We start from the raw sequence: 27,552 nt of genomic DNA, 5'->3' as shown, positions 1-27,552 counted from the left end.
ATAGAGCTTCATTTAGGTCTGCCTGTTTATTCGTGTGGCATCTCAGGAATTCTGAGTCAGAGAGAGTGAAGTTCTGACTCACTGCCGCAATCCAAGGAAAGAAGAAGAACCCGATGACAGCCCAGGATCATGCTCTGTGTGTGTGTGTGTGATGATTCATGTCCCTCTCTACGGTGTGTGGCAACTTCACCGGATGCCTGTTTGACATTTGTGTTTTTCTTGTGGCTGTTTATTTGCCCGAGAGAACCGGATGTGAAGACTTAACTCTGCAGAGTAACTTTGTGACAGCTTGGTCCAACAATAACCTGCCCTGGTGCGGTGTGTCCGAGGTATTGCCAGCTCCCAGATGATCCTCCTCTCAGCAACTACACTTTCACGCATGACTAGCTCTTATGCGCCTCACGACTCAGTCAGGGAAACACACACGTGCGCGCATACATACGCCGCACGCTTATGCCTTTATGATAGTTGCCCTTTGCCTGCTGTATCTCGTGTTTGGCGGGTTTCATAATACAGAAAATAATGAGCTACAGTGGTGTATTAACTTCGTTCCATGTTAGCAAGCAAGCTAAAGGAGGAATATGAAAATTGATGTCATATTTATTGCTCATGTTTATTGCTCTTATTTATTGCTTATTTATGACTCAGGTAGGTTTTTAGGCTAATATGTTCTTCAGGGCTTCATTACAAACTGGACACAACATAAATACTTTGAAAACTAATGTATTTATTTTGTTCAAAGCTGTCACCTCTTGGTCTGTCTGATTAAGCAAACCATTTATATATAATCTTCATTTTAACAAGTCATCAGTCTGACCCATCTGCTATTGTTAGAGACACGTAAAAACCTGCCCCAACATCCTTTTGTCTGCCTCAGCTTTCCTGTCAGCCTCCTTCCCTTTCCCTTCTTCACCCACACTCTAGAGTGTTTCTGGAGGCTGGACTGTGACTTTGTAGCTCCTCCCTCTCTGGACAGACTTGTCCAGAGAGGGAGGAGGGGGGGTGACAGAGGGAAGAAAGGAGTAAAAGAGCAAGACAATAGACTTTAATCGCTCATGTGCTTGAGAGCCCTTGGTGAGCCAAGAGCTCTGTGCAGCAGGAGGGAAGAAAACAGAAGCAGGAAGAGACTGGCTTGTGTCCATTCAAACTCACCTACAGGAGGTGAACCTTGGTCCAACAGGTTGCGGAAAGTGTCAGTCAAGCTGGAGAATGCCGCGCCGTCACTGTCCTCCCTGCCACTGATGCAGGTGGTCAGCATGATCTCACAGTACCCTCTGGCGACCCTCCTGCCCTGGCCCCAGGGGCCCGCACCACAGTGCCCAGACCTGGACTGCACCCTGCTCCTGGAGGGAGATGGAGCCGTGGCCTTGCAGAGGTATCAAGCCAGATCGCCGGAGTGCAGCTCTCGACACTGGGTCAGTACATGCAGTTCTTTTTTGGGGAGAATAAAGGAGTTTCTCTCTGTCCAGGAAGCACAGGCAGTACTAGTGTAGTCATCAAGTCTGCTAGGAGTCGGAGGGTTATGTGGGTGTCAGTCTGGGATGTAGAGAGGAGACAGTCTCAGTGAGTGAAGCTGGAGGGAGTAGAACTGGACTACCTCGCAGGGATGTCAAATCTAACATTTGAAAGCTGTCAGCAAGCTGCTTTCTCTGTAGAAATACTGTTGTGTTTACAGGACAGGAGTCCGTCGGCTCGATCACTCAGACCAAAGGTGAATTAATGTAATAAAGCAACTGCAATTCCATACAGAATGGACGTGATACGACTCTTTTATGGAACATCTTGTCTTTATTCTCTCTCCCGTGATTCCAACTGCTACCTTGTGAAGTAGCGGTATGTAGTTGACTTCCATTCATTCAGATGACATTCCTAGTTTTCTTTATAACATGAATTCCCTTGTTTTGCTAATTTTTTTCTCTGATTTTTTTTTGTGTGTGTTTTAAACGCACACATCTTTTCACTTGCTGCTGCCACCAACGCAATATTTGATGGAGAATAATCACGGTTGAGTTGCAAAACAAATCTACGGCAGCATGGAGTGCAGCCGAGCTGCTGGTCTCTCTGCACCAACACACTTGCAGTGAGGGTGATTTTGAAAACCTCTGACGCATCATCAGCATTTCCACTTGCTGCGTGTCCAAGAGGTCAATCAAAGACTTGTCAATTCTCACTTCCTCTGCTGTCCATCCTCTCAATGAAATCCTCTGCGACTCGGAGCACAACATAACCTCGGGTTACCTCTGCTCTGGGGCCGTTCATGACTGAGCATTCAGCTGACTGTTTTTCAAACCCAGCATTAATCATTTTTCTCCTGTAGGCCGTCCGGCCGGGATGATGAAGCGTCAGCTGAAATCTGTGAATGACGGGAATCCCGCTAATGTTCCGACTCAGCAGTATTTGTTTGTGTTCTGGCGTCACCAGCTCCACTGACTTGCGGATTATTCTTGCTTATTTGAGGCTGACTGCTGTTTTGCACGTGCAGCAGGAATGAGGTCAGGAGGAGAAACTTTGGCTGGACTACAGTTTAATAATAATAATAAGCATAATAATTTATTGATAATAATTGCTGGTTGTCGAATGAGTGCAATACTGGTCTACAGCATGGAAGGGGTTATTTTTTCAGAAGTCTTTTTAGAGATGAATTAACTCTGTATCTGCTACTTCTTTTCCTATAACTACAAAAAGGTCTAAAGCATTGGCTGTCACTTGAATTTATATGAGCGTTATAAAGGGCTGTCAATCCAAAAGATAGAAGGACGAAAGAGAAGAGTTGAACATAGATTTGATGCTAAAATAAAACAAAGGAGAAAAAATCCCATGGCATCATGCTTCAAATATGTCAGTAGTTTATATGTTATTTCATTTTATATACACCTAATGAAATATTTTTCAATACAAACTGTAAATGTTGTACAATTGTTTTAGTTGGTGAATAGCTAGGGAACATAATTTTAGGGAAATGTGCCTTTAATAATGTAAAAATAGCAATAATTATCAAATAATCCCCCTTAACCTGTTAATCTGGTATTTGCATATGACAATAACTAGAAAATAAAAAAAACTATTCTAGTTATATGTAGGTTACAAATAGTAACAAATGATGGATCTGTTTTGTTTTTTTTTTTTAATCGTCAAACTCAACAATGAGCAGCAACCAGTCCATAAACTTCCATGGCCATTTAGACTTGTTACAGATTGTCTGGGAACAAACCGTAAAAGCAGAGTTTAATGATTGAACATTATACATTACGTGGATGGGTCGTGTATGTGGTGCCTTAGCTCTGTGCTTAAATTGGTTATTGACACATACTGATTCATGAAGAGAGGCTGCCTTCTAGAAATCTGGCTGACCACTGTGCTGTTTCCGCCCATTGTCAAAGTAAAGGGGGAGCAGAGGTTAGCAGGAACACGCGCACGCCCACACACACACATACACGCTGGCTGATTTCATGTGTCACGTTCTTTGTTTTTACAGTGTTAAGTTCTGGCAGATGACATTTCTGAGTGTGTTGACGTGGAGTTCAAATTCCTTCCATTAACTTATATAACTTGCAACAGCAGCGCAGGTTGACAGTGACATATGTAAATTCAGTATTTAAAAAAAAAACGTCAGTTCACCTTTATGCAACCCTGATGCTGTAACACAAGACAGTAGTGATTGGCTTGGTACTCGATTACAGACCCTCTTGCAGCACAGGTCAAAGGTGAAAAGAGGAGTGGGCTCTCACTCATATTACACAGGAGTGTGACAAGATTAGATTACATTAGATAGCCTTTGTTCTGCCCACAATTACAGATAAATTATACCAACAATAATAATAATAATAATCGTCAAACCACCAATAAATTGATCATTGATCGTTGATAGAATCACGACCAGCGTTCAGTCACCTGTTAGGGTCATTGACAGCGGATGAACACCAGGATGATATTTTCCACTTTAGAAGAAAACAAGAAAGCTGAGAAAGCAATTTGCCTTCCTCTTCCTTCTTTCCATTTTGGAATGGAGAAGTTCACATCTCAGGCTAATGTCCTGTGACGTCTCAGTGATGTGCTGCGGAGCTTGTTGATTCGTCATTTCCCAGTGTTTTGACATCCATCCATATCCGCTTGATTATGGTTACGCTGGAGTAAGAAATCTGATGGTTTTCTTTGGCCCACACAGCCCACATCACTTGCTTTTTCAAAAAAACTCAAACTCAAGATTTTAGAAGTAGATGTATTTTATTCTCACAGGGCTCACTACACATTCTTTGTTCTTCTGATCGTTATTATGGTCATATTTTTCTATTATTATTGTTGTTGTTATTATTATTTTAGCTATATTTGTTTCTTTATAATATTCAATTTGCCTAATGTCCTTATTTTTACAGTATTATTAGTTTGTCAGTATGTGGCGGCTCTATGTGTCCTGTTACTGCTGTTTGTCTTTAATGTATTGAACGCTGTGAGAAGTTGAGTTTCCTCATTGTGGGAACAATAAAGGCTATCTAATCTAATGTATCATACTATACTCTGAACCCTAATATAAATACAGCCCGGAAAATACAGTTTCAAAATGGCCCGCCTATAAAAAGCAGTTCCAACACTCACAAGTCCCATAGTGTCCTGCAACAGTTGTGAGAGCTGAAGTGCAAATCCAATGTTGTATTCCAGATTCAGATGCTAATCCTGTTTGGAAGATTGTCATTTTTGTTTTGTAGTGTTTGACACACCTTGATTTCAAACTAGACATGACTGAAATCTGTGGTTATAACCACTTGACCTTGCACTTACTTAGCAGCACCGCTATTATCAGGGCCTGGTCAAGGAAAAGAATGTACGCAGCTCACTGATATCAGTCTGTTGTTCTACACGCGCAAAAAGGGAACCAACAGACATCTGTTTTCTGCAAAGTCAAGGTCTGGGTCGTCCTTTCTCTCAGCCTTCCCCTCAAGATGGTGTTTACACACATGGATGACCCTGGGTGTGTCAAGTTGTCCTGATGGTTGCAGTGCTCTCAGGGTTGTAATTGTGATTTGGGCTCTAATTCGGTCACATCGTGGGACTGGTGTGAAAAGTCAATAGTGTGGCTATTGTTGCTGTCACCCATCCTGCGGCAACAACACAGCAGGGGCGGCTCGCTCAACTGGGGCAGAAACTACACCATATGGAGATGGGTGTGTGTGCGCTGTTGGGAGGTCAGCAGTGTGTGTTAGTGAGCTGGGTAAACCGGGGTGTGGTGTACATGTCGGGGCGCTAGATGCGGAGCTTTGGTTTGCTTTCACGCTCTGGCAGTTCCGTGTGACACACACTCCCACTCTGGGCATCCAGTATTAGCAAGAACGCATGACTGGGATCAAGTTAGCGGTGTGTTGTGTGTGTGTGCGCATGAGTGTGGGTGTTTGTATAGCAGCAAGTCTGTGTGTGAGTCGATGACCAAGTTTAAAGAACTGATAGACAGCACAATGCTCTAAAGAAGGGGTCTCAAAGTCATCCACGAAGGGGCTGCAGTGAACCAACCAAAACAGCCAAACAAGAACACACACTTAAATCAAGCTGAAACAAACAGCACCAGACTCACAGTCTTCAGACACCTGACTGGTGAGAAGGTGACTGGTTGGAATAAAAACCTTGGTTTGAAACCCCTGCTCTACAGGTTTGATAGTAGGAAGAATTCATGCTGAGCTTTCGGAAAAGAACCGGATATCGTGGATATCATTTGCACAATATAATAACAAATACAGCTTCTGAAATTGTCCTACAACCAGGTTTTGAATTGAGAACATTGTGTTGGGTATTTTTCAGTCAACGAAAAAGGCCATCTGAATTACACCAAAAAAAGTCTTGGTGTGAAGCTGAGGGACTGTATATATCTCTTCCACCCAGATAATAAGTGCCTCAACCCATTATATAACCAACTTGTGTGATTTTGCTTGAGCTTGCAATGATTTGTCGCTCCAGCAAAGTAAATGTTTTTGTCCGTTGTTATGCCAGTAACTTTCTTCACAGAATTTAGTCCAGCTTCTCCATTTTATCTTCTGTACGTGTCGTGCTGTACAGCACTTACGCGCTTTCATTTCCCTCAAAGCACATGCGTCACGCTCCCATCAATCATAAACACCACTGCAGAAGGTTGTGCAATCCACATGCAAATCAGCACCAGAAACAAACCTCCACTCTGAATGAGAAGCTGTTTGGGATGCGCAAAGAAAGTGCGACACAAGTGTTGTATCGCAACCTGCTGTGGCAGTAGTTGTCGCCACAGTGAGACTCCATGGATGCGGTGTGTTGTTTCTGTTGCTTATGTGGCATCTCAGGGTAGCATGTATCTGCTGGGCAACAGATGGTCCACCTCTCATTAGCAGGGGGTCAGACAGACAAGCTAGCCGCTCCAGACTGACTCATTCAAGGCTTAGCAGAGCTTAGATCAAGGGGGTCGGCGTTTGGGGCCCTTGCAAGGGTGTGTGTGTGAGTGTGTAGATGCCGGTGTGCTTTGTGTGTGTGCCAGGTCTAATTTATTGTTAACTCTCAGTTAAATACGGGAACACCTGAGAGTAACCGCCAGCGTATGATCTGAGCTGCGCCATTATCCCAGTTCAGAGCAGCATATGGAAGCAATTACTGCTGAAAACAAGTCTGGTCCACACTGTTAACAGTCTAAACATCTGAGCAGCACAGGATATGGTAGACTTTGCTGTTGGGAAACTTTGCTTCAAGTGGGTTTTTGGAGGGTCAGTTGTGATATTAATGTGAGGGTGTGAAGTAGGCGGGGTCTCCGTCTGAAGATCTGGGCTTTACTGGAAACAGCTATGATGTCAGTGAAGGAGAGGGGTAGGGGGAGCTGCAGAGGGGAGGACAATAGATGTGAAGGGAGATGGTGACATAAGAGAGGAGGAGAGAGGAGACAGACACAGAGCTCAAGTGCTTGTTTGGACAAAGACGGCAGCTGACTGAAGTTTAGACCCAAACACATCTGCAAGTGTTATGACTGAAGCCCCATCAAGTCCTCAGTTTTTCAGGATGGATTAGCTAACGGATTCAAGTCTGTTATTGTCACCAAGAGTGTGGCTATGTCGATGCCAGATTTTGTCACTTAAGTGTGAATGTCTCACACCGACCACCAAATGCAGCCAGCAAGTCCGATTCAACACGTAAAATAGGCATCAACGAGTTCAGGAAAGTAAAAAGGTTCAGCACAAGCATCTGATTCATGAGCCATCGCTGGGTTTCTGCTACACGTAAACCACGGTGGGGCGAATGAGAGCCACCGTGCCTTCAGGAAATATAACCATCTTTAAAAATGATCAAATCCATGAAAATGAAGTGAAAGCATCAAAACACATAATGCATCATGGAGGTGCACAGACAGACAGACAGACAGACATAGATAGATAGATAGATGATAGATAGAGAGATAGATAGATAGATAGATAGATAGATGATAGATAGATAGATAGATGATAGATAGAGAGATAGATAGATAGATAGATAGATAGATAGATGATAGATAGATAGATAGATAGATAGATAGATGATAGATAGATAGATAGATAGATAGATAGATAGATAGATAGATAGATAGATAGATAGATAGATAGATAGATAGATAGATAGATAGATAGATTCTGTTCCATTTTCTTCTCACTTCAGTTTTCAACAGAAAACACAAATGAACTGAGGTCAGGCTTTACCCGCAGTGCTTACTCATGATCTGTAACTATGCTCCTCCAACTGCAAGGGGGGGGGAGTCTTCAGATGAAAACATCAGTGGAGATGTGATATTTATAAAACTTTTCAAAGTGATTCCAGTAAAGCGAAGGCCCAGCTTCCCCTTCAGTCCATGAAGGGGTTTCCCAGCAACTATTAGAACAAACATTCACCAGTGAATATACCACATTTCTAAGAAGAAGAAGAACTTTAACCTTGTCTACACAAAATGAAGCTGAATCAGACGCGCTGGCTCTTCCATCTGTTCCTGATAATACGGAAAGCTTCTGGCTCAAGTCACTGCTGATGTAGCGTTCCCTGCATGAAATGATGACATGTTTCTTCTGAAAGGAAAAGACTCTTTCCTGCTGCATTTCTGTTAAAAGCGGGGCAAAACAGACCTGTTGCATCATGACCTCACTCACAGCACTAGCTCTTTTCAGTTCATCTGGAATCACTTTTCCTGATGTTGCTGACGCATCTTATCCAGGACGTAAACAACATCCAGGTAGTGAATGCGCATGCAAGACCTCTCTCTCAAAAGTCTCCCATCCAGCCAGCGCCCCAAATCTTACGTCTCATTCCTAGGACCCTCCATGACTCCTTTCGGCTGTTGGGTCAGCCTAATGAAGCTCACCAGCCGCTCAGGTATGAGGACAGCGGCCTCGCTGGAGTCAGGAGGCAGGAAGTGGGAGATTTCCTGGAATGTATTTTTTTTTTCGCCACAGCAGTGCAATAACAGAGTAAGCAGTGCTCCTCCTGTTTTTGTCCCCCTCTGTCTGTACTGTATCTCTCAGTCCCGGCTAAGTGGAACAGAATGAGTGCAGTTGTAGAGAGGAATAATGGATGGAATCTGTGGTTCCATTTGTCTGATACGCGGTGTTACCTGAGCAGACACAAGTGAAAGACAGTTGGAATCTTTGAAAAACTCAGAACATTTCTGGGTGGTGAGGTCACGCTCAGTCAAGTTGCTCTATTAACAGATGCCATGCAGAAGGAATGTCAAAAATCTGACCGAGACCGATTTCCCCATAATCCTCCCTCACTTTTGCTGGTCGGTTTATTGCGCAAGGATAAATTAAAGTGTTTGTTTTTCTTTTTAATGTAGTCTAAAATTAATACCAAGCACATTTAGTGTGACTGACTTATTATAGGGTCGGTTGGCTTCATGGCTAAGGATGGTCTGAATGTAGCATTGATGAACGTAGCAAGCCTTTCCAAGCCATTTCGCACATAGCAAGTACAGATGTACATGTCGGCCACAGAACCCTCCTGTTGCAAAACTCTGCCTACTGTTCTATTGTTGGTATCAATCCATTCGGCTCAGTCTGGAAACATGCAAACGCATCAACTGTACTGGTACTGCGTGGCCGTCCAGTAAAACCTTGTTGACTTTGCTGTGTTGTATAGAGTTGCATTGAACCACACATGACATGACATCATCAAGTGTCAGCCTGGTCATATTTTTAAGGCTGGATTTATTCTCCAGGGTTATCTTTTAGTGGATATGAATGCCTTTAAATATTCGACCTTGCCAGGATAGCTTGTCACAACACATGAGGGGAGATGCATGCTGACTCCACTACCAGAACCATGGTACCTAGTGGGCTGAATGGAAACAGATTTTAGTTTCTTGTCATGATGCCGATGTCTGGCCCTGGGTCTGACCCTTGGTTTCCTCCAACACTATTTGAGTTATGGGGAGAAAATGTTATCTTGCTTGTATCGCTGATCTTCTCTTTTTGGTCTTGACCTGAAGTTAAAGCCGTAAGAGAGAGTGAATATTCTCTGTATGATATTGTTATATTATTATACTATCAAAGAGAGTTCAGTTCCAAGATGGTGAAGTGGAAACCTGCCAAACCCAAGAGGAGGCAGATCATGCACGTCCTTTTCGATCCCTGCAAGCACATCAAATGGAAGAGTTGTTGTTCGACAGTATGTGTGCTGTGAAGTGGGACTGAAATAAACCTGCATTCTCGCTCTCTTCTATTCTTCTATAACATTAAGATTTAAGAAAGAAAATGAAGCCAAAAGACAAACCCAAAACAGATTAAGACCAATAAATTGGTTCAGTTATTGTTGAGCAAACCAATGATAAAACGTTCAAATAAACAGAACTAAATAACATCTATTTTTCTGTGACAAGACCAGCTGACCCTGCATTTTGAGTCATGGCCTTCGTCTTGATTCAGACAAATACTTACCAGGTCTGCATCCAGTCACAAGTCATCACTCATCAACAGTCTAGTAGGCACCTCAACACAATGAAAGTGATTTCACCAAGCGACCATAGTTGAGTCTAGTTTGGAAAACAATTGTATCTTCAGTAGAAGTACTCTGAAGCCTGGACAGTATTTCACTCTATTATAGTCTATAACTTGATCCAAGTGGAGCTGATCAATGCTCCCAACCGCTCATTAGTCAGCTGGAGCAGAAGCTGCCACATTTGTCAGACGTCTTGTTTGCTCTGTGGTCCGACATCACTCCCACTGTGAGACCAACACTCCAGTCCCTTGGGGGAAGGCTGGGATCGCCCGGGGTCATAACCTTCCCACTGCCCCAGTGGGATTCTCAGAACTCTGGAGACCAGAGTGGACACAGGGGCGTCCAGGCCTGGGAACACGTAAACAACCCTAGCAGCAAGCAAAACAGATGATACGTGTACGGAGAAGCAGAGTGGGCTTCCCTGCTCTGAGGGATCATGTGTCCGCGGGCGCATTTGTGACTAGAGATGACGCCCCTGCTGACGTGGTGGGGTTACAGGAGCAGAGCATGAATCGGATACTGAGCGGAATCATGGGCACAAAGCTCCGTCTGAGCTTCCTCGTGACTCGACATCAGTCTCTGCAGATGGAGCATTGATGTATGAGCTGTATATGCTTGTCCACTAATGGTTATAAGTTTACAATACACCTTCCAAGACAAAGAGCCCTCACAGAATCCACGCTTGATTCATATCTGCTGGTTTATTCACACAAGTGGGCCGTCTGAGTACGTGTGAAGGCACATTGACGGTGGAACAGAGCAGCCTATTCTTTGGTCCGCTCATTGACAATGCAGAGCCACGATGACGGCATCGACGGGCTTCCTCGTATTGTCCCACACACAGCTGCCCCAAGAAAGTCCATGTTTCCATTTAGGAAACGGAACACTGCCCAGTGTGTGTAATCACTAACAATACAGTAGGAGAACTGCTAAATGAAACTTGCATTTTATTCAATAAGTCATTTTGACAGGATGAAATTTTGACACTGAAGTTGTTTGAATATTTTCACGGAAGAACTGAAATTGTTCTCTTTGTCAGCCGATTTGTTGGAGCAAAATGATCAGTCATGGAAGCTAAGATATTTTTGGCAGCATCACATGAATTATCCACATTTAATTTTGAAAATCAGATCTAGCATGGAATCGGGTTCCTTGACAACCAAGCTGCCCTCAAATGACTTTTCTGGAATTCAGCCTTGTCAGATATGCGCCTTGAGATATGAAAGATAAACTCTTTGATATTGAATTTCCCTCTAATACCATTACACACTAACAGCAAAGTTATGCAAAATGTTTTTCAAGTCATTCGCTGACCTTGGGTCTCTAGTCTGATTTTGCTAAAAGCCCAGTGAGGTGCCAGTGCCACAGCCACTGAGCAAGATGTCTGTGTCTCTGTCTGGTCCACCTCAAGGCAGCCTCTGGTTTGGCCCTCATCTGTATTCTGCTGTTGTTGTTGAATTGGGTGTTCTGGTTTCCTCCCACTGGAAACATACATCATGCTTTTGAGCTGGTGTAGATTATAGTGATATTAGTGATATTGTAGATTCACATACCTTTTTTATTTTCCTTATTTATTTATTATGTATTTACTTATCTCATTTTCAAATATGCAATGTGGGACAGCATAGTGTTCTTTGTTTGCTGTTGCTCTGTGTGCATTTTTGTTGTTGGGTGCATGCCTTTGATGTTTTGTTGTCTTTGATGGCCTAGTGTCTTTGCTTGTTGCTGCTGTGACACGTTGAATTTCCCCACTATTGGACAAATAAAGGACATCTCATCTAATCTTGATTCATTTGTCCCACAGTGGGGAAATTCATCGAGTCACAGCCGCAACGGTAAACACATTAGCAACATTAAAGACACACACTAAACAACAAAGATGTACCCATGGCAACAGTATCATAAAAAACACAGCTGTAAAACATTGCATATTTAACAAATCAAATTGACAATGAACAATGTATTCCACCAGAAGAGGATGGGAGCCACTGAAACAGGCTTTGATCATTTTCACACGTTATGAATAAACTCCCAAGTCTTTATTAGTTGTTTTGCATCATACAACAGACGATCTGTTAAAGCTATGCTCTGTGATGTACTGGTATCCAAGTATCCAAGTTGCTGGGAAAGGCTCCAACCCTCCATGACCCCAGTATGGGAAATGGTGGCTGGAAATGAAGGAACACTGCTCTTCAGATTGGGTCAGAATGGCTGCATGTCTGCCCACTTCTCTGGAGATCGTAGACGCAACACAATATGGATGGCCACAGGAAAGAGCCAGAAACGCTTATAAGTAGCTTTTTCTCTCTGGCAGGGGAACACCGCAGGGTTCTCCTGTGAGAGCAAGCGATGTCTGGGGTTTTCCAATGAGTCTCAGTCGGGTCAGCGAATGCTAAAGAAAAGTGACTGTGCATTTCCTCCTGACAGTTCAGTGAAATCGACTCCAGTGTGGCTCAGTGGAGCGGCTCACAATCCAAAGTGAATGAATGAATAATGTCGGTCATTACAATATAGTTGACAAAATCATGTCTAATGAAGTGCTCTCATTTACGTGAACGGATCATCTCGGTCAAAGTTCATATTTATGAAAACCAATTCGATCTGCGAAGGGACTGCGTCATTATTGCTGTCACTTACTGGAGAGGTCGGATAAACTGAGAGTGGGCGGAGTCGGAGTGGAGAAGAAGGGCGGAGGGGGCGGAGTCAGAGTGGAGAAGAAGGGCGGAGGGGGGAGGAGGCGCGCTCAGTTGAAGAGGAGGGAGGCTGACAGTTGGGCTGCGGGGCGAAGACTTTCTACTTCGAGGTTCGTCCAGGAGGGGAAGAAGCTGGGGCTTATCTGGTGGATCACCTTGGTTTTCCTCCGTGGACTGTCACTCGGCTGCCTGATGCTTCCTTCGGACCATGAGAGAAGCTCTCACCATGAAGTTCGCCTGGAAAACTAAAATGGTAAACTCGCATCTTGTGATGTTGAATCGCGTGGGGGGGGGGGTGTCGATGATGTGGGGACGGTTGAGTGGGTGTTCGACACGAGGACGGTGCGTGTTTAAGTCCAGTTTAGCCTATATTGCGTTCGGAAAGCGAGGGGGATTCTGATAGAAATCCCCTGCCGCCTCCGCCAGACCGTGAGCAACAGCCCTCTCCCCTCCCCGGAGATGGAGCCGCTAACTTTTGTTTTGGTGGGGGAACAATCGCTGGGCTCTCCCCCACAGGGACCAGCTGCTTCCAGTCGTGGGAGACTTGTGCACCTCCGTCCTGTTGTTGTGATCCTGAGGCTGGTTTTCCACACTAGATGGATGGGGAGGGATTGACTCGTCTGTAATGGAGCGTTGAAACCTTCCCGGATTGCGTCGTTTGGTTTTGTTTGTAAACAACGCAAGGACCTTACCTGTAAACTGAAACATTAAACGTTACGACTCTGGTGTTTTTTACGGAATCTGGAGCTGAAGTGAATCTGTTGCACCATGTGAATGGATGTTTTAGAAACTTTTTTTTTGACATCGATTCATGAATATTCGTGTCTCCTGGATGGTGAACGCCATCTTGTTGGTTGTTTAACTAAGAAGCCTAATATGATTTCGAACCTTCCATTCATACTCAAAGTCAGGCAACATAAGGTACTTTTCCCTCTGGAGGAAGTTCTGGTTCTGTACAACTTTGAATATCACGTGATAATGCCATTCTTTATATAAAATCAATATCAGATTTAGTTTCTTTAGTGATCAAACTCAAATTCAGATTTACTGGAGTGGTCCCATTCACCGACATGCGGTGCATAACTAAGTGGCAGAAGCCATTTGATGATTTGAAAAAATTGGTTGGGTGATGTCTCCAGATTTCATATAGAGAAAGACACTTATTCGTCATAGATTGCACTTTCAAGGAAGGGTTTGTCAGAGATTTAATCCTGACCTGTTCAGTCTCACAAGTAGCACAGCTCTGTTGCAGTGATGAAACAAACCAAGTGATATTGCTGTCAATATAGAAGTGAAACTTAGTTATGGATGATAAAGTCCAGTCATCAGAGGACTGTTGCAATGTTATTTCTGACTGATAGACATTTGTTATGTATGCAGTCACTACTTTATATTCTATTTTCTTTACTAATTTGAACATGGCACAGGCACAACAGTCGTGACACCTAGTTAATCTTAACTCACGGAACTGCAGAATTTCCTCAAATCCTGTGAGTAATTGTGGCGTACAGTAACTTGGAATAAGTATAGACATTCATGCCTGGCAGTTGTTGATGAGTAAGGACAAAGACTTTCCTCTTTCTTTTTTCGCCTGGTAAGTTGCTCGACGTGGATGATCAGGAGTGTTGTTCTCCAGGTTCATGAAAGTTCATGCGCCTCTCGCCAGTGGCCCTCCAAACGCTCTGTGCAGAGTGAAGCTTTTATGAAACTCAGTGTGGTAAACACGTCCAGCTCTGTGTGAGCAGAGTGTGAACTCAGCAGCTCGACCAGGCAGCGCTGGGTCGCCCTGCTTTTGTTTTTGGGAGGACTGGATGACTCATGCACTGATGTAGTTATCTGTCTCCGGTCCATAGAGAGAGGAGATGCTGACCAGGGCGGGGAGCACACATGTCGAGTGCAGAACATAAACAAGACAGCTGGATTCCTCTGTCATGCCTCTCACTTCTCTGGTGTGTTTTCCTCTCTTCTGGGAATCGATGTTCTCCCACTTTTAACTTGTGCATCACGTGTTTTTGTTTTGAAGGTCTCAAAGGTCAGTGTCATGACCCCCTACCCTCTTTTCTGACATCCATTGTGTTTAGGAGTTTGTTGTTGAGCAGTACATGTGGCAGTGAGCAGAGACGTTGGCTCTGAGGTTGCATGCGTGGAGTTTGTATTTCTCCCTCGACAGCTCTGCTGCTGTTTTCGTCTGCGTATTGTTGATGTCTCAGCACTTCTCTGTTTACGCACACTCAACGCTGGAATTTTTTAAATCTGTTCTCAGTGTGTGTGTGTGCGTCCATGATTTACAGCGGCACACATGGCGCACATAGGCTCCTCTCTGTTGACTGCTTCAGAAGTTTTGGTCCTCTGAATTTGATTGATAGGCTCTCGAGCAGACTATTGCTTCAAGAGTGAGAAAGTTAGTGATGCAAATCCGCAGTTGTGTTGCCTGCAAACTTGTCTTTCACTCTTATCTCCAGACTTGTTAGATCCGGGAAGGTCTAAGCCTGCTGTGGGAAGAAGGAGGGAGACTTTGGAGGCCCACATGACTGGGGGTGGGGAGGTTTTACTCCTTCCAAGGGCTTTTTCTATTGAGACTGTGGTCTTTGACTCGACTAGGGTCATTGTTTTCACATCTCAATCAACAGTTTTCGGTATATTGACAGACACCACATCATTTAGGACTTGGGTCATTCACTAGCTGTATGTAATGAGACCTCAATATTCTTCTTTTACAAGTGTAGCTCCCTGTGTCTTCTCCAGAGGTCATGGGACTTTTTGAAATTATTTTAAAACAAAAGTTTGTTGTGCCAGCTGTTTAATACTGTTGGGACGATGATACTATAATACATATACGTATAACAAAGAAAATATGAAAACATTCACAATATCATAAATATTGTGTAAGTAAGATATTTGTAAGTGATTCTATGGGTAACATTTGTAAACATGATATGAGAGACTTTTCCCCCCGCTGAATTTAATTTATTTGTTGTGAGGGACAAGAAATTCAACTGGATTCTTCTATGGATCTGACGAACACTGATATTACTTTAATATTTGAGTATACCTATTACCAGCAGTGGGGTTGCACTTTTCCCACCCCAAGACTTCCTTTCTTGTTTTTTGTTAAGTCATTGCAGCTGGCACTTTTGAACACTTCTGAATAAGTTTTGCTCATGAAGTCACTCAATACTTGCGTTTACATACTTACAGACTAAAAAAAAACAGGTAATCTGCTACCATTCTTTTTACTTTTTAATTTATGTATTAATTACTATTCATGAAGAATGAATAAATATGAGTTGAATGTGTGTGCTAATAGAGTGGCATGAAAAATGAAATGATTATTATTATTAGTAGTAGTTGGTGCAGGAGTAGTATTTTCAAAACTAAACATGGTTTTTCTTTAGTTTCGTCTCACTTGAGACCACAACTAGAGGACATCTAATCTTAGTAGATGTGATTGAACTATCTTCAAACAAGACAAATACCGTATTTTCCGGACTACAGAGCGCACCGGAATATTAGCCGCACCCACCAAATCTAAGAAGGAAAATGGATTTTGTTCATACATAAGCCGCACCGCTCTATAAGCCGCGGGTGCACCGTTGCTGTCTGCGCCACAGAAAATGCATGAGGATCACTTCTAGCGATCCTCTAGTACTAGTTTTGAAAACGGGGTCCAGTGTCGAGACTGACTCATGAAACAATCTTGCCAATGTTCTGAACTCCAGTCATGAACTCCTCACATCTTATTTACATTTAAAGTGTTCAGAAAGCGCTGTTTTCACCCTCCAGTAGATCGTCTCTGTCAGCAGAGCTGCTGACACGCGGGCGAAAACAGCGCAATTTGAGCGCTTTAAAGGTAAATAAAACGCCCGTGATGTCATCGGTTTGATGTGACGAAGCTCAATATTTTTGCCAGCAAAGAGCATGCTCATTAGACTCTAAAAACTCGGGATGCTCCGAGAGACAGGGAGAGCACTCAGCTGAAGCAGCTGTCTTCAACTTCTTTCATGAAAGTTCTCACTCTGGACGGTTGCAAACGTTTCAGATTCACCGCGAACGCTGCATCTGACACACACAAGACTGCAGCGGATTCGGTCCCGGTTGATTCCGTCTTAAAACGACACCTGAGAAAGGATGCTCATCTGGCGCGGTGAAATTAATGATTATTTCTCGGGCAATATGCTTCGGTTTCTGAACGTCACGCTCAGACCGGCGAGTGTCGCGAGTGACCGCTGGTTCCTGTAGTTTCACTTTCATGAGCACCAGAAAACTCTCTGTGCTCCGTCAAGTGCTGGTGTTTTAAATATCGTATTGAATTCGTGGCGTTGACGCCCTTTAACGTGCATGTGCTGCAGGATGCAAACTTGACATGACAGACTGAAAAAAGCTTCCGCATTAGACACGCCGTTGCCAAGCGAGTGGCGAGTCGGGAGGGAGGAGCGGACGCATCACAAACCGCGGGCAGTGCCTCATCAGAACGGCTGCTGTCACATGTGATCGGATTTTGTGACCAGCAATGACAGGCAGTGGTCGGCATTCACAGATCACAACGAGTTCAGCCTTTCATAATCGGTGGCCGATTGATTGGAATATCCCTGTAAAAATCAATATATTAGCCGCATCGTTTTATAAGCCGCAGGGTTCAGACCGCGAGAAAAAAGTAGCGGCTTATAGTCCGGAAATTACGGTACATATTGTTTATTCTCTGCTGTGTTCTGCTGTCTGAAAATGAACCTGCCACATGTGTATGTTTAATCGTGGTTCCCACTTGTCCGCAGAGTTCGGTGCAGGACTGGGGTGAGGAAGTCGAGGAAGGAGCCATCTACAACGTGACACTGAAGCGAGTTCAGATTCAGCAGGCGGCCAACAAGGGAGCGAGATGGTTGGGGGTGAGTTGCACCTCACTTCACTTTTAACCACCCTCTTAACAGAGTACTTGTCCATCAGCGCTGCAGCCAGTTGGGCTGAAAAAGAAAAGGCCTAATCCGTATTGTTTGAAGTCGGCCATGTCTCTCAATAGAGGGGCCGTCTCTCATCATTGTTTCCCACCAGAGCTGTTGTTTTAACATTTCAGCTGTAAACTCCCACCTTTGGCTGCAGTTACATCAGACTTCAACTGGTCAGCCAAAACATGTGATTTCCTGACTTTCCCAGCTGGCAACAAAAACTGCTCATTTTTCCTTTTACAGCAGCAGTGTTATTTGCGAAACGCTACCATGACAAAAAAAGCCTGTTATTAAAGGCTTTTCTTTGTGTTGTGCATTTTCCTCTCATTGTGTTGGACATGGAGGGGGCAGGGGGGGGATTAGCACATAAAAGAGAAAATTGATAACAACTCTGTGTTGACAAGTGTGAGAGTTGCCAGACGTGTAAAAGCCAAATGACTGGGGAGTCTTTTGTGTGAAGCTACCTTCCGAGGAGTCTGCGTGTTTACTATAAACAGTTAATAACAGTTGAGCATCCATTATGACAAGATGAGTTTTGTGTGAAAGACTTTTCCCACTGGGTTCTGTGATAGTGGCCCCTGATGATAAGAAAGTGAAGTTCCTGGTGTTTACGGGGCTTTATCAAAGAGGAGTGGTGGGAGAACTCCTCCTGCTGTCCTCCCGTCTGCTGGCCCGGTGGAGGAGGGGTCCGCGGTGATTAAAAGCAGACTGAAGGGTTTCCTGCTCTGCTGTGCTTACTTCATCAAGGTTTCTCCCCTTCGCTCTGTGCCACCTCCTTCTTGTCCTTTTACTCCTCCTCCTCATCCTCCTCTTCCTGGCCTGGATTTTTCACACCCGCGCTCCATCTCCCTAAAAACATCTGGACAAATCTCAAACTAAATGTAGGTCACCGACTCTCAGATAGTGGAGGCTGAGGACTTTCTCCTGCTGTTGACAAAGAAAGATAAAATCTGAAGCCGTACGTGCCACACGGATAAATATGTAACCAAAGCATTGCCGCGAGAAAACCTCAGACCAGGCCAACGGTTCGAGACGCAGAGTCAGACACAGTCGGTGATAGCACCTCTGTAAATATGCCAAGCTTAGCTTGTGCTTCCAGCAGGGGCTTCACCTTGACTGCAATTCCTCACAAGATTATAAAGATTCACCTGAGGTTAAACCAGAGAATGTATTAAAAACATGAAATTAAAATGTATTATGATTAGATATCTCTGACTTGTGATGGACCCTGTTGACAAAAGCCGCCCCTTTCTGACAGTTCTGCCATCAAAGAGTGTGTCTGATGGAAGGTGTGGGGCTTTAAGATGTTCATTTCCATTGAAGAATTCCAGACAAAACTCATTGATCCAAGTAGCACCGATTAATGCAAATAAACTGTCTTTCAACACATATGTCTCTCCTCCAATTCCAAGTGCTCTTCATGATTCAATGTGATGTGGCCAAAACATTCATGTTACATTTGAAAAAACTCCTGAACAGTCTTACACCTTGTTAAAATGTATTTAAAATTCTAATTCCTTATCTGAGGTCGGAATAAAATAGCTAGTTACAGATGTAGATAAACGATGAATTAAAAAAAATTACATAAGTTTAATGTGTTTTCCAATTGTGTTGTTGCATATACAAAAACAAGGTATTTTTCAACATTTTTGTTTTGTATTCTCTTAACTTCTGTTGCTGAATTGACTGGTAAAAAAAAAACTTTCTTTATCTTTCTTTTAGCACTCAGTGTTTTCATCTTTCTTGTGAAACCCCAAATATTCCACGGCGTGTATCACCCATGTCAGTGCAATGGCTGCAACAGAACGTGGTGATTCAGCAGTTGTCAGGGATTAAAAGTGATCTGTTAACGGGTCCACAGGCAGAAGGAGACCGACTGCCTCCGGGCCACACCGTCAGCCAGCTGGAGACCTGCAAAATCCGGAGTATCCGTGCCGGCACCATGGAGCGCCTTGTGGAAACGTTACTGACGGCATTCGGGGACAACGACCTGACCTACACCTCCATCTTCCTGTCCACCTACAGAGCCTTCACCAGCACTCAGACGGTGCTGCAGCTGCTGCTAGACCGGTGCGGTCCAGACCCATTCATCTTCCTCTGGTATCTGTAGATTTCAATGTCTCACTATTCTTACCTGCAGGTATGGAAGTCTGGAAGATAAGGACTCTGAAACCAATGGAGCGATCAGAAAGTGAGTGTCCTGTCAGTCAGTCTGGAATTTGACTTCACGAAGTGCTTCGGAGGCTGAGCTGACGTCTGCGATGGTCCTCCCAGTGCTTTAGCTTCGATCCTGCGTGCCTGGCTGGATCAGTGTCCGGAGGACTTCCAGGAGCCTCCAGACTATCCCTGTCTTCATCGGCTCATTAAGTACCTGAGCCAAGCTCTGCCCGGCTCAGAGACACTTCGGCGAGCGGAGATGCTGTTGGAGCAGCTGCAGGGTGAGACGTGCCAGGACCATGACACTGAAGGTAACGTTATATATAGATATATCTCAACTGTCAGGCACTTCATGTTTGGGATCTGTGCATCCAGCGGGTTTCCAAGGCAACAGCTCCTTCTGCCTGGCTGAAGACGACGACATGGACGCGGCGCAGGAGGACTTTCTGTCGTTCGATGCCGACCTTGTGGCCGAGCAGCTCACCTACATGGATGCAGTGAGTAGTGAACCACGGCACTTGTTTTCCACTCACAGTCCGAAACGTCGTCCCTATGGAGACCTGCTGCATCGATCGAATGAAATCTGTCTGTCTTTGTTGCAGCTGCTGTTCAAAAAAGTGGTACCGCATCACTGCCTGGGCTCCATCTGGTCCCAGAGGGACAAGAAGCACAAGAAACACAGCGCCCCCACCATCCGTGCCACCATCACCCAGTTCAACGCGGTGGCAGCCTGCGTGGTCAGCACAGTCCTGAAACACAGACAGATCCGGCCTCACGTCAGAGCCCGGATCATCCAGCGCTGGATCGACATCGCTCAGGTCAGGAGTGAGCCTCACTCTCATGACGGTGCAGAACCATTGGCGCTTACGACGACTCTCTTGTTCAACAGGAATGCAGAATACGGAAAAACTTCTCCTCTCTTCGAGCCATCGTGTCGGCGCTGCAGTCCAACCCCTTATATCGGTTGAAGAGAGCGTGGAACTGTGTTCACAAGTGAGTCGCTGACCTCCGGCAACAACCTTTTCTTTCACTTTTCTAGCTGTAACACTGTGCCTTTTGCAGAGACAGCATGCAAATATTCGAGGAGTTGTCCGACATTTTTTCTGACCACAACAACTACCTGACCAGCAGAGAGCTGCTCATGAGGGTGAGTCTTTCATCATCCATCCCTGCGGCCCGTGTCTGTTTGTTTCTGCCGTGAAGCTGGAAAATATTACAGTGGGAGACTTGATCTGGGAGAGACATTCCTTCAGTAGCTGTGTTGAGTTTCAATGAGCAAAGCGCTTTTCTGCCCTGCAGGAAGGCACTTCAAAGTTTGCCAGTCTGGAGAGTTGTGCCAAAGACCACCAGAAACGTACCCACAAGAGGCTTCAGCTGCAGAAGGAAATGGTGAGACAATAAGCAGCGGACGCAGATTGATTAGTTCAAAAGATGAAACACTTTTTTTCCTGTGACCCAGTGTTGTTTTTGCCACCCCCGGCGGTGTCCACGCATGTTTTGGGTTTCACTTTAAATAATTCTATTGGAGAACGTACTACGCAGTTGTTCACAGGGGATCTTTGAGTGAGATAAAAAAAAACCAACCAAACACAGGAAGTGAACTTGGCAACTGTTTTTTTCTGAAATTCAATCAAATTTGTCTGAGGTCGAGAAGATTGTAAATACTGGTTTTATATTTGAGTTGAGTTGTTGAGAAATAAAAGAATAAATGACATTTTTTATAGAGTGATATAGAGGATCAGCTGTACTGGGTCCCAATCGTGGTTCTCAGTGAGGAAAGGTTATAAAGGTGAATGTGCTTTTACTTTGTGAGTCTAGTTCTTGGGTTGGACTAGGATTGAGATGGACAGATGCTGCCACTGCTCCTCCCTGAGAGCGGCTGTGGAGCTGGTAGGACCTTGTCGCAGCCCTGGAGTGTCTTCAGAGATCATGCCTCTTTGTTGTCATGGCTACATCTCAGTAAAAGGGGAAGAGAAGCCTGACAAGTGCTCACATTACCGATGATCTTAATTCATGGCTGTGAGAAGACAAGCCATCAAACCGGAGCAGGAATCGACAGATGTGGAGTTTGGATCTGTGTTTGCTACTTTGCGTGATCAAGTCGTGAATGAATGAATTGTCTGTGGACAGGGAGCGACGCAGGGAACGATACCGTACCTGGGCACGTTTCTCACCGACCTGACCATGCTGGACACGGCCCTCCCTGACTTTGTCGAGGTAAACAAGTCTTTAAACTTTAGGTTGATGTGTGAGTTGTACCGGTGTGTGTGTGTTTTAAGTTCCTCGTGTTCACACACTGCAGCTGAACTTTGTGTCGGGGGGAGGTTGACCTTCCGTCAGAATCGGGGGCATAAGTTTCCATGAGTGTATGAGGAATTCAGTGGGGTTTTTTTCTCCCCATGTGTGATCCACCTTAATGCTGTTTGGCTAAGCAGCCGCGGGTATGTGATGCTCTGCTCCTGACAGCATGCTCTTTGTCTCCTGGGCAGGGTGGTCTGATCAACTTTGAGAAGAGACGCAGGGTGAGTGCAGCCTCCGCTGACCTGGCACTCATCGCTCACGTGACCGTCAGGAGAATAATCTTTGTTGTTTTGGGGGTGTGCTGCAGGAGTTTGAGGTGATCGCCCAGATCAAGCTGCTCCAGTCTGCATGCAACAGCTACTGCCTGACTCCTGACCGGACTTTCCTCCGTTGGTTCACGAGTCTTCCTCAGCTCAGCGAGGAGGAAAGGTACTGATGCTCCTTCAGCAGATTAGAGCGTGAGATCATGGTCTGTTGAATCCATTGTTGCTCACAATAACAGTGTCTTTTTGTCCGTCGGTGCTTCTTCTTTCGATTCTTGCATCACATCTACGCTCCCCACTGATCCATTGTGCTCTGACCCCATTTGTTCTCAAACCCATTTCCTTTTCCCTTTTTTCCTCTCCTCATTTCTGACTCTGATATTTTGTTATTCTCCTGCAGCTACGCTTTATCATGTGAAATTGAAGGTCTCGGTGACAGCAGCCCGACCTCCCCCAAACCTCGGAAAAGCATGGTGAAGAGGCTCAGCTTGTGAGTGCTGCTAGAAGAAGAAAAAACTCATCAGGGGCTGGAACAAACTGCTCTGGCACCAAGTCCAGAATAGTTTTTCAGCTCTGACCTATTTAGTCTCCAAATCGAATAACTTGACTTCCTCTACTTTCCAGGCTCTTTTTGGGGACAGACAGTGCATCGAGTTCTCCTGTCAGAGAGACGCCACGCTCGCCCCCTACTGGCAGCTCGGGGGAGAGCATGGACTCGGTCAGTGTGTCATCCAGTGACTCCAGCAGCCCCTCTGATAGTGAGGGTCACGCCCCCCACCACCACTCTGACACGCAGCAAAGCAAGGTAACAGAACTTCATTCAAGAGCAGATGCTGTGAAGCCCTGAGAGACGATCGAAGCCAGGGAAAACACAACAGTTTTATGATGAAGTCATTTGACTTGTAACAAAAGTTCTGAAAAGACTTATTTATCTGACAACGCATGTGCATTAAACAAATTATATTTTGTGGATATACTTAAGATTCCAAATCATTTACCCTCTGAAGGTGCTATGAGTGAATGTTGTTGTTGCTTTTCCTAAGGCAAGTGACACTTTCAATATGTGGCCGACAGTTTCAGAGTTTTAAACAACCATTTAAATGAAAAACGCAGCTGGGATTTTCACCTTTATACTTTTTATTACTCTCAAATCATTTTAGTGCAATGTGTGGGTTGGTCTGAGCAGTCTGGTCTCAATAACCATCAATAACAGCCACAGCATTGCAGACAGATTTAAAAAAAAAAAAGTGGAACAGCATTCCCAAATTAGCCTTCCAACTGAAATAAACTCATTTTCTGAGTAATTCTCTTGCATAATACACACTCAAAAACTTGAGCCGCAGCAACACTTCTCTCTTTTTCGCTCACTCCCTCTCAGTGAACTCCTTTAGCGTTTTTTTTTTACCAACAATATGTATGTTCATGTCATACATCAGTTTCCATTCAGGCGTTATGGCTCCGAGAAGCTTGCAAAACTGAACCGTGGGGTGCGGCTGCACTGCTGTGCTACCTCTGCTCAGAATAAAAGAGCCGTACACTTGCTGTTGTGTCTTCTGTACGCACAAAGCCCTGCTGTCAGACAGTGCTTAAATGTGAAACACTTATTTCAGTCTCCTCTAATACATTGTAATTACATTTGACATGTGTCTGACCATTATGTAACAATGCTCCATTGTTGATACACGACTTGCAGTTCAGTCAGTTTCCTGGACAGGATACACTTTCAAGGCGTTTGAGACGTAACAATACGACTGAACAATATTGGATTTCCGTGTGTAACTCTAGCTTCTATGTCTGTGTACTTAATGTGGTATTTATTCTTGGCTCACAGCAGCTTTCAGAGTCTTCGTCTTGTACGTCGCTTCACTCCATGGACACCGGCTCGTCCACCGCCAGCGTCTCCACCCCCACAGCGTCGCCTTCGTTCCCCGCCGCGCCCTGCACCCACCGAAGGTCGGTCTCCCTGACGCCCCTGACCCCCTGCTCGCCCAGCCAGGCGCCGGCCTACAACACGCAGGCCCAGGACACCTGTATCATCAGAGTCAGCCTGGAGCATGGCAACGGGAATCTCTACAAGAGCATCCTGGTGGGTGTCCCGCCATCAGCAGGTGTGGCCTTCTGTCCACATGAGAGTGATCAATGAAAAAACCTCTCTCCGACAGCTGACCAATCAGGACAAGACGCCGGCGGTGATTTCTCGAGCAATGGCCAAACACAACTTGGAGGTGGAGCCAGTGGAGGGATACGAGCTGGTGCAGGTCATCTCTGAGGAGAGAGGTGAGTTCATAATGAAACCTGCCCCTCGCTTTTTGTGCCACTTGTTGGATCTTGATGCTATTATGATGTTAAAAGCACTGACTGTTGTAGTGCATTGTGGGATAATAGCGTGAGTGGAGGGAGGGTCTCCTGGAAGGGACCAAAACACTGGACTATCATTGACTGTGTTGACCGATGTAAGTGGTGAGCACCTCCTCACCAGAAAACCCCAAACAAACTGTCCACTCACAGTGTTCTGCTGAGTCATCAGTTCTATCTATCTCCGAGTGAAGCACTGTCTGGCGTTCTGTGAGTCACACTGCTCCGTCTTCTCTCCAGAGCTGGTGATTCCAGACAACGCTAATGTCTTCTACGCCATGAACACCGCTGCCAACTTCGACTTCCTGCTGCGTGTGCGTGGTTCGGCGGGCCGGCCGGTGCAGCTCCGCAGCCGCTGCACGTCCACGCTCCCCCGCACGCCTCAGCGCTCCAGCCTGTCGCTCAGACTCAGCAAAGTGACTCTGTGAAGCCAGCGAACCACTAACCCAGACTGGTCACTGGACCGACCGGTCAGTCTGGAGTAGAGCTGTGGACCGAACCAGCAGCGTGAACTGTTTTTGCACATGAGTCAGGAGTGGCTAAGCCCCTGGCCTCCGACAGTATTTTCCTTTTCTCTTGAAGTTCTGACAGCTGCAGAGCTGAGCGTCTCCTTCCTGTTGCCTTCACAGACCAATGACCCTCCGCAGTGTTCTGGATGATGTTGTCAGATTGACAGGAGCTGTGGTGTCATTAATGTCCCATGTGGGTCGTGTTTACTTGCCAAGTCTGTAGCATGTGCACAGTGTGCATGTGCCGGACCCTCGTGTTCTCCAAGCCAGGTGACGAACTTGTGCGTTCTGAGTGGCTTCATTACTTGGTTTTATCAAGTGTACTGCAAATATTAAAACGGCCTTACCTGCCCTTTATTTAGGGTGTGGAGATGCTCCACATGCTGCCTTCTGCTCCAGAGAGACCAGGCGGCGGGAGCGAGAGCAGCATGCCTGTGGAGCACTCCTGTACCTCCCCGCCCTGCGTTTGTATGAGCTACAGTTGCACTTGTTAGGTTGTTGCAGACGGGATGTGAACGGTGAAGGTATCTTCACCACATGAAGTGTTATTTTTGTCTGTTGTCGTTGCCTTTTTACATGTTTTTGTACCATTTCAAGGATTTTTAGTTCAAAAGAAAATGAAGGACAGAGGGGAAAAAAAAGTCACAGAGGATGATGTCACGCCTGGAGGTCCATCTATGACCCAAGTTGCACTAGCGTACCGCCACCATTGGGATTGGCTTCTCACCAAAGTTCACCAACACGGATGTTACAACGGCTCGGTGTTTTGAGTCTTTTGTCTGTCAACGTCTGCAGTTCACATGTTCTCCACTGCCAAAGACTTGTCCTCTATCTGAATAATAAATTATTCTCATCATTAGCTCGTCTGGTTTGCTTCTGTCAATCTCATCGTCCAAGTATTTCAGGCCTTTTCTTACTTTCCTCAACTATTGGCATTGTCGATTCTCATCAAAACTATGAATGAACAGATTTGGAATTATGTCTTAAACTAAGAAGTGTGTCATGACTCAAAACATGTTTCATATTTTCTTCAAAACAGCCAGCCTTTGCTTTGATTCCTACTTTGCTCACTTTCGGCTTTCTGGCGATGAGCTACAGGATGAAGTCACCTCACTGGGTTAAGAAGAGGTTTGCAGCGCTGCCCACAAAGCAAAAGCTGGCCACTTTGAGTCATCTAAAATCTGAAACATATTTCGAGTTAATCAGCATTTGCTTTGTGGCATAATCCCATATGTCTGATGTCTTCAGCGTGTACCTACAATGTAGAAAGTAGTAAAGATAAAGGAAAAACACTGAATCAGAAGGTGGAAAACCTTTGGCCTGGACTGTACTTACATATGCATATTGTTCAATATACATAGATATCCTGTGTCTGTTTAAGCTTGTGTATCCTAGTGAGGACCAATTTTAGGGAAAACACCTCCTTGTGGGGGCGTTATGCCTTTGTGGGGCCCTTTGCAGATGAAGACAAGGTCATAATAATTGGGTTTCAGGCGTCCTGGTTAAGGTTAGCGATGTGATTTGGATGGTTAGGTGTAGGGTGAGAGCATTATGGCAATGAAATGTCCCCACAAAGATGGTGTGACAAACCCGTGTGTGTGTCCACACGCCAGCCGTCTCATTGCAACACAAACACTGAGCTACATCCCAACAGTTTTCTATCTTAACGCAGTGATGTATTTTGTTATAGTCGCGCCACATGTAATGGGGCCAGCAGACTTGTTGCATAACCTCACTTGTACTCACCTCCTGTCCCAGACGATGTCAGTTAAATGAGCGGAGTGGGAAAACCAAACCCTTCTGCTGAGTTGAACACAATTTTCATGACCTTTTCATCCTCTGCAGTCCGACAATTTAAACATCAAACTATGCGTTGTTTCTAACATGACCATTTCTTAACATTTAGCAACACAGGAAAACTAAAGACCGACATTCTGCACATTTATGTTTTTTAATCTTTCCTTTCTGCTTCACGCTGAAAGGAAAGATCTCTCTGAGACACTACGCCTGATGCTCCGTGTTGCCTTCAGGACACCTCTAAAAGACAGTTGTGCTTCGATTGAGTTCACAAAGGGAAACTGCATTTACCAGTTCAATATGGCACGATCGTAAGTCAAAGGATGAGCGTCACATGACACTGGCAGCACACTGGAGAACACGAATGTTAAACACGATGATGTCAGCATTCAGCAGGCAGACGTCCATTACTGCGGATGAAAGTGCCTTTAAGGCGGTGAGCTGGGACATGGTCACCGGAGTGTGATTGATGGAGCAGGTCGGGCCGCACCAACTGCAGAGGTCAGTGCTTGCAGCTGCTTTTAATCTGCAAGAGCCGGTGAGTGGCGGCAGACTGTGTGCCTCAGTGTTCTGACAAGCT

The 27,552-nt window shown here is 45.1% G+C and overlaps 1 protein-coding gene across 5 annotated transcripts; it reads left to right on the top strand.

Moving 5' to 3' along the window:
• The first annotated feature begins 1,013 nt into the window (after positions 1-1,013).
• rgl1 (ral guanine nucleotide dissociation stimulator-like 1) lies at positions 1,014-26,034 on the top strand. Of its 5 annotated transcripts, none has more exons than XM_053864264.1 (18): positions 1,014-1,415; positions 17,423-17,533; positions 19,452-19,660; positions 19,731-19,781; positions 19,865-20,058; positions 20,123-20,244; positions 20,350-20,565; positions 20,637-20,740; positions 20,810-20,894; positions 21,047-21,136; positions 21,878-21,964; positions 22,237-22,269; positions 22,356-22,477; positions 22,712-22,801; positions 22,936-23,116; positions 24,146-24,397; positions 24,474-24,588; positions 24,907-26,034. In XM_053864264.1, the coding sequence occupies exons 1-18, from the start codon at positions 1,056-1,058 to the stop codon at positions 25,092-25,094; spliced, it is 2,610 nt and encodes an 869-aa protein (XP_053720239.1). In that variant the 5' UTR covers positions 1,014-1,055; the 3' UTR covers positions 25,095-26,034. The 5 variants fall into 5 exon arrangements, with proteins under 5 accessions (XP_053720239.1, XP_053720237.1, XP_053720248.1 ...); XM_053864262.1 differs by having other exon boundaries at positions 1,015-1,415; positions 24,143-24,397; positions 24,907-26,033; XM_053864273.1 differs by lacking the exon at positions 1,014-1,415 and adding an exon at positions 12,697-12,903 and having other exon boundaries at positions 24,907-26,033.
• Positions 26,035-27,552: the final 1,518 nt, after the last annotated feature.

Source organism: Synchiropus splendidus, chromosome 1 (assembly GCF_027744825.2).
Source record: "Synchiropus splendidus isolate RoL2022-P1 chromosome 1, RoL_Sspl_1.0, whole genome shotgun sequence".
Lineage (NCBI taxonomy): Eukaryota > Metazoa > Chordata > Actinopteri > Syngnathiformes > Callionymidae > Synchiropus > Synchiropus splendidus.
The sequence above is the reverse complement of the archived record's forward strand: the minus strand, read 5'-3'. Positions and strand labels throughout refer to the sequence as shown.

What these genes read in the sequence shown, in the direction of transcription:
- rgl1 (XM_053864262.1), top strand. Translation starts at nt 1,056, where the DNA reads ATGTGCTTGAGAGCCCTTGGTGAGCCAAGAGCTCTGTGCAGCAGGAGG. An exon ending in TTCAGCTGCAGAAGGAAATG is followed by an intron (nt 21,137 to 21,877) that starts GTGAGACAATAA and finishes GTCTGTGGACAG; the next exon opens with GGAGCGACGCAGGGAACGAT. An exon ending in CCCTCCCTGACTTTGTCGAG is followed by an intron (nt 21,965 to 22,236) that starts GTAAACAAGTCT and finishes TCTCCTGGGCAG; the next exon opens with GGTGGTCTGATCAACTTTGA.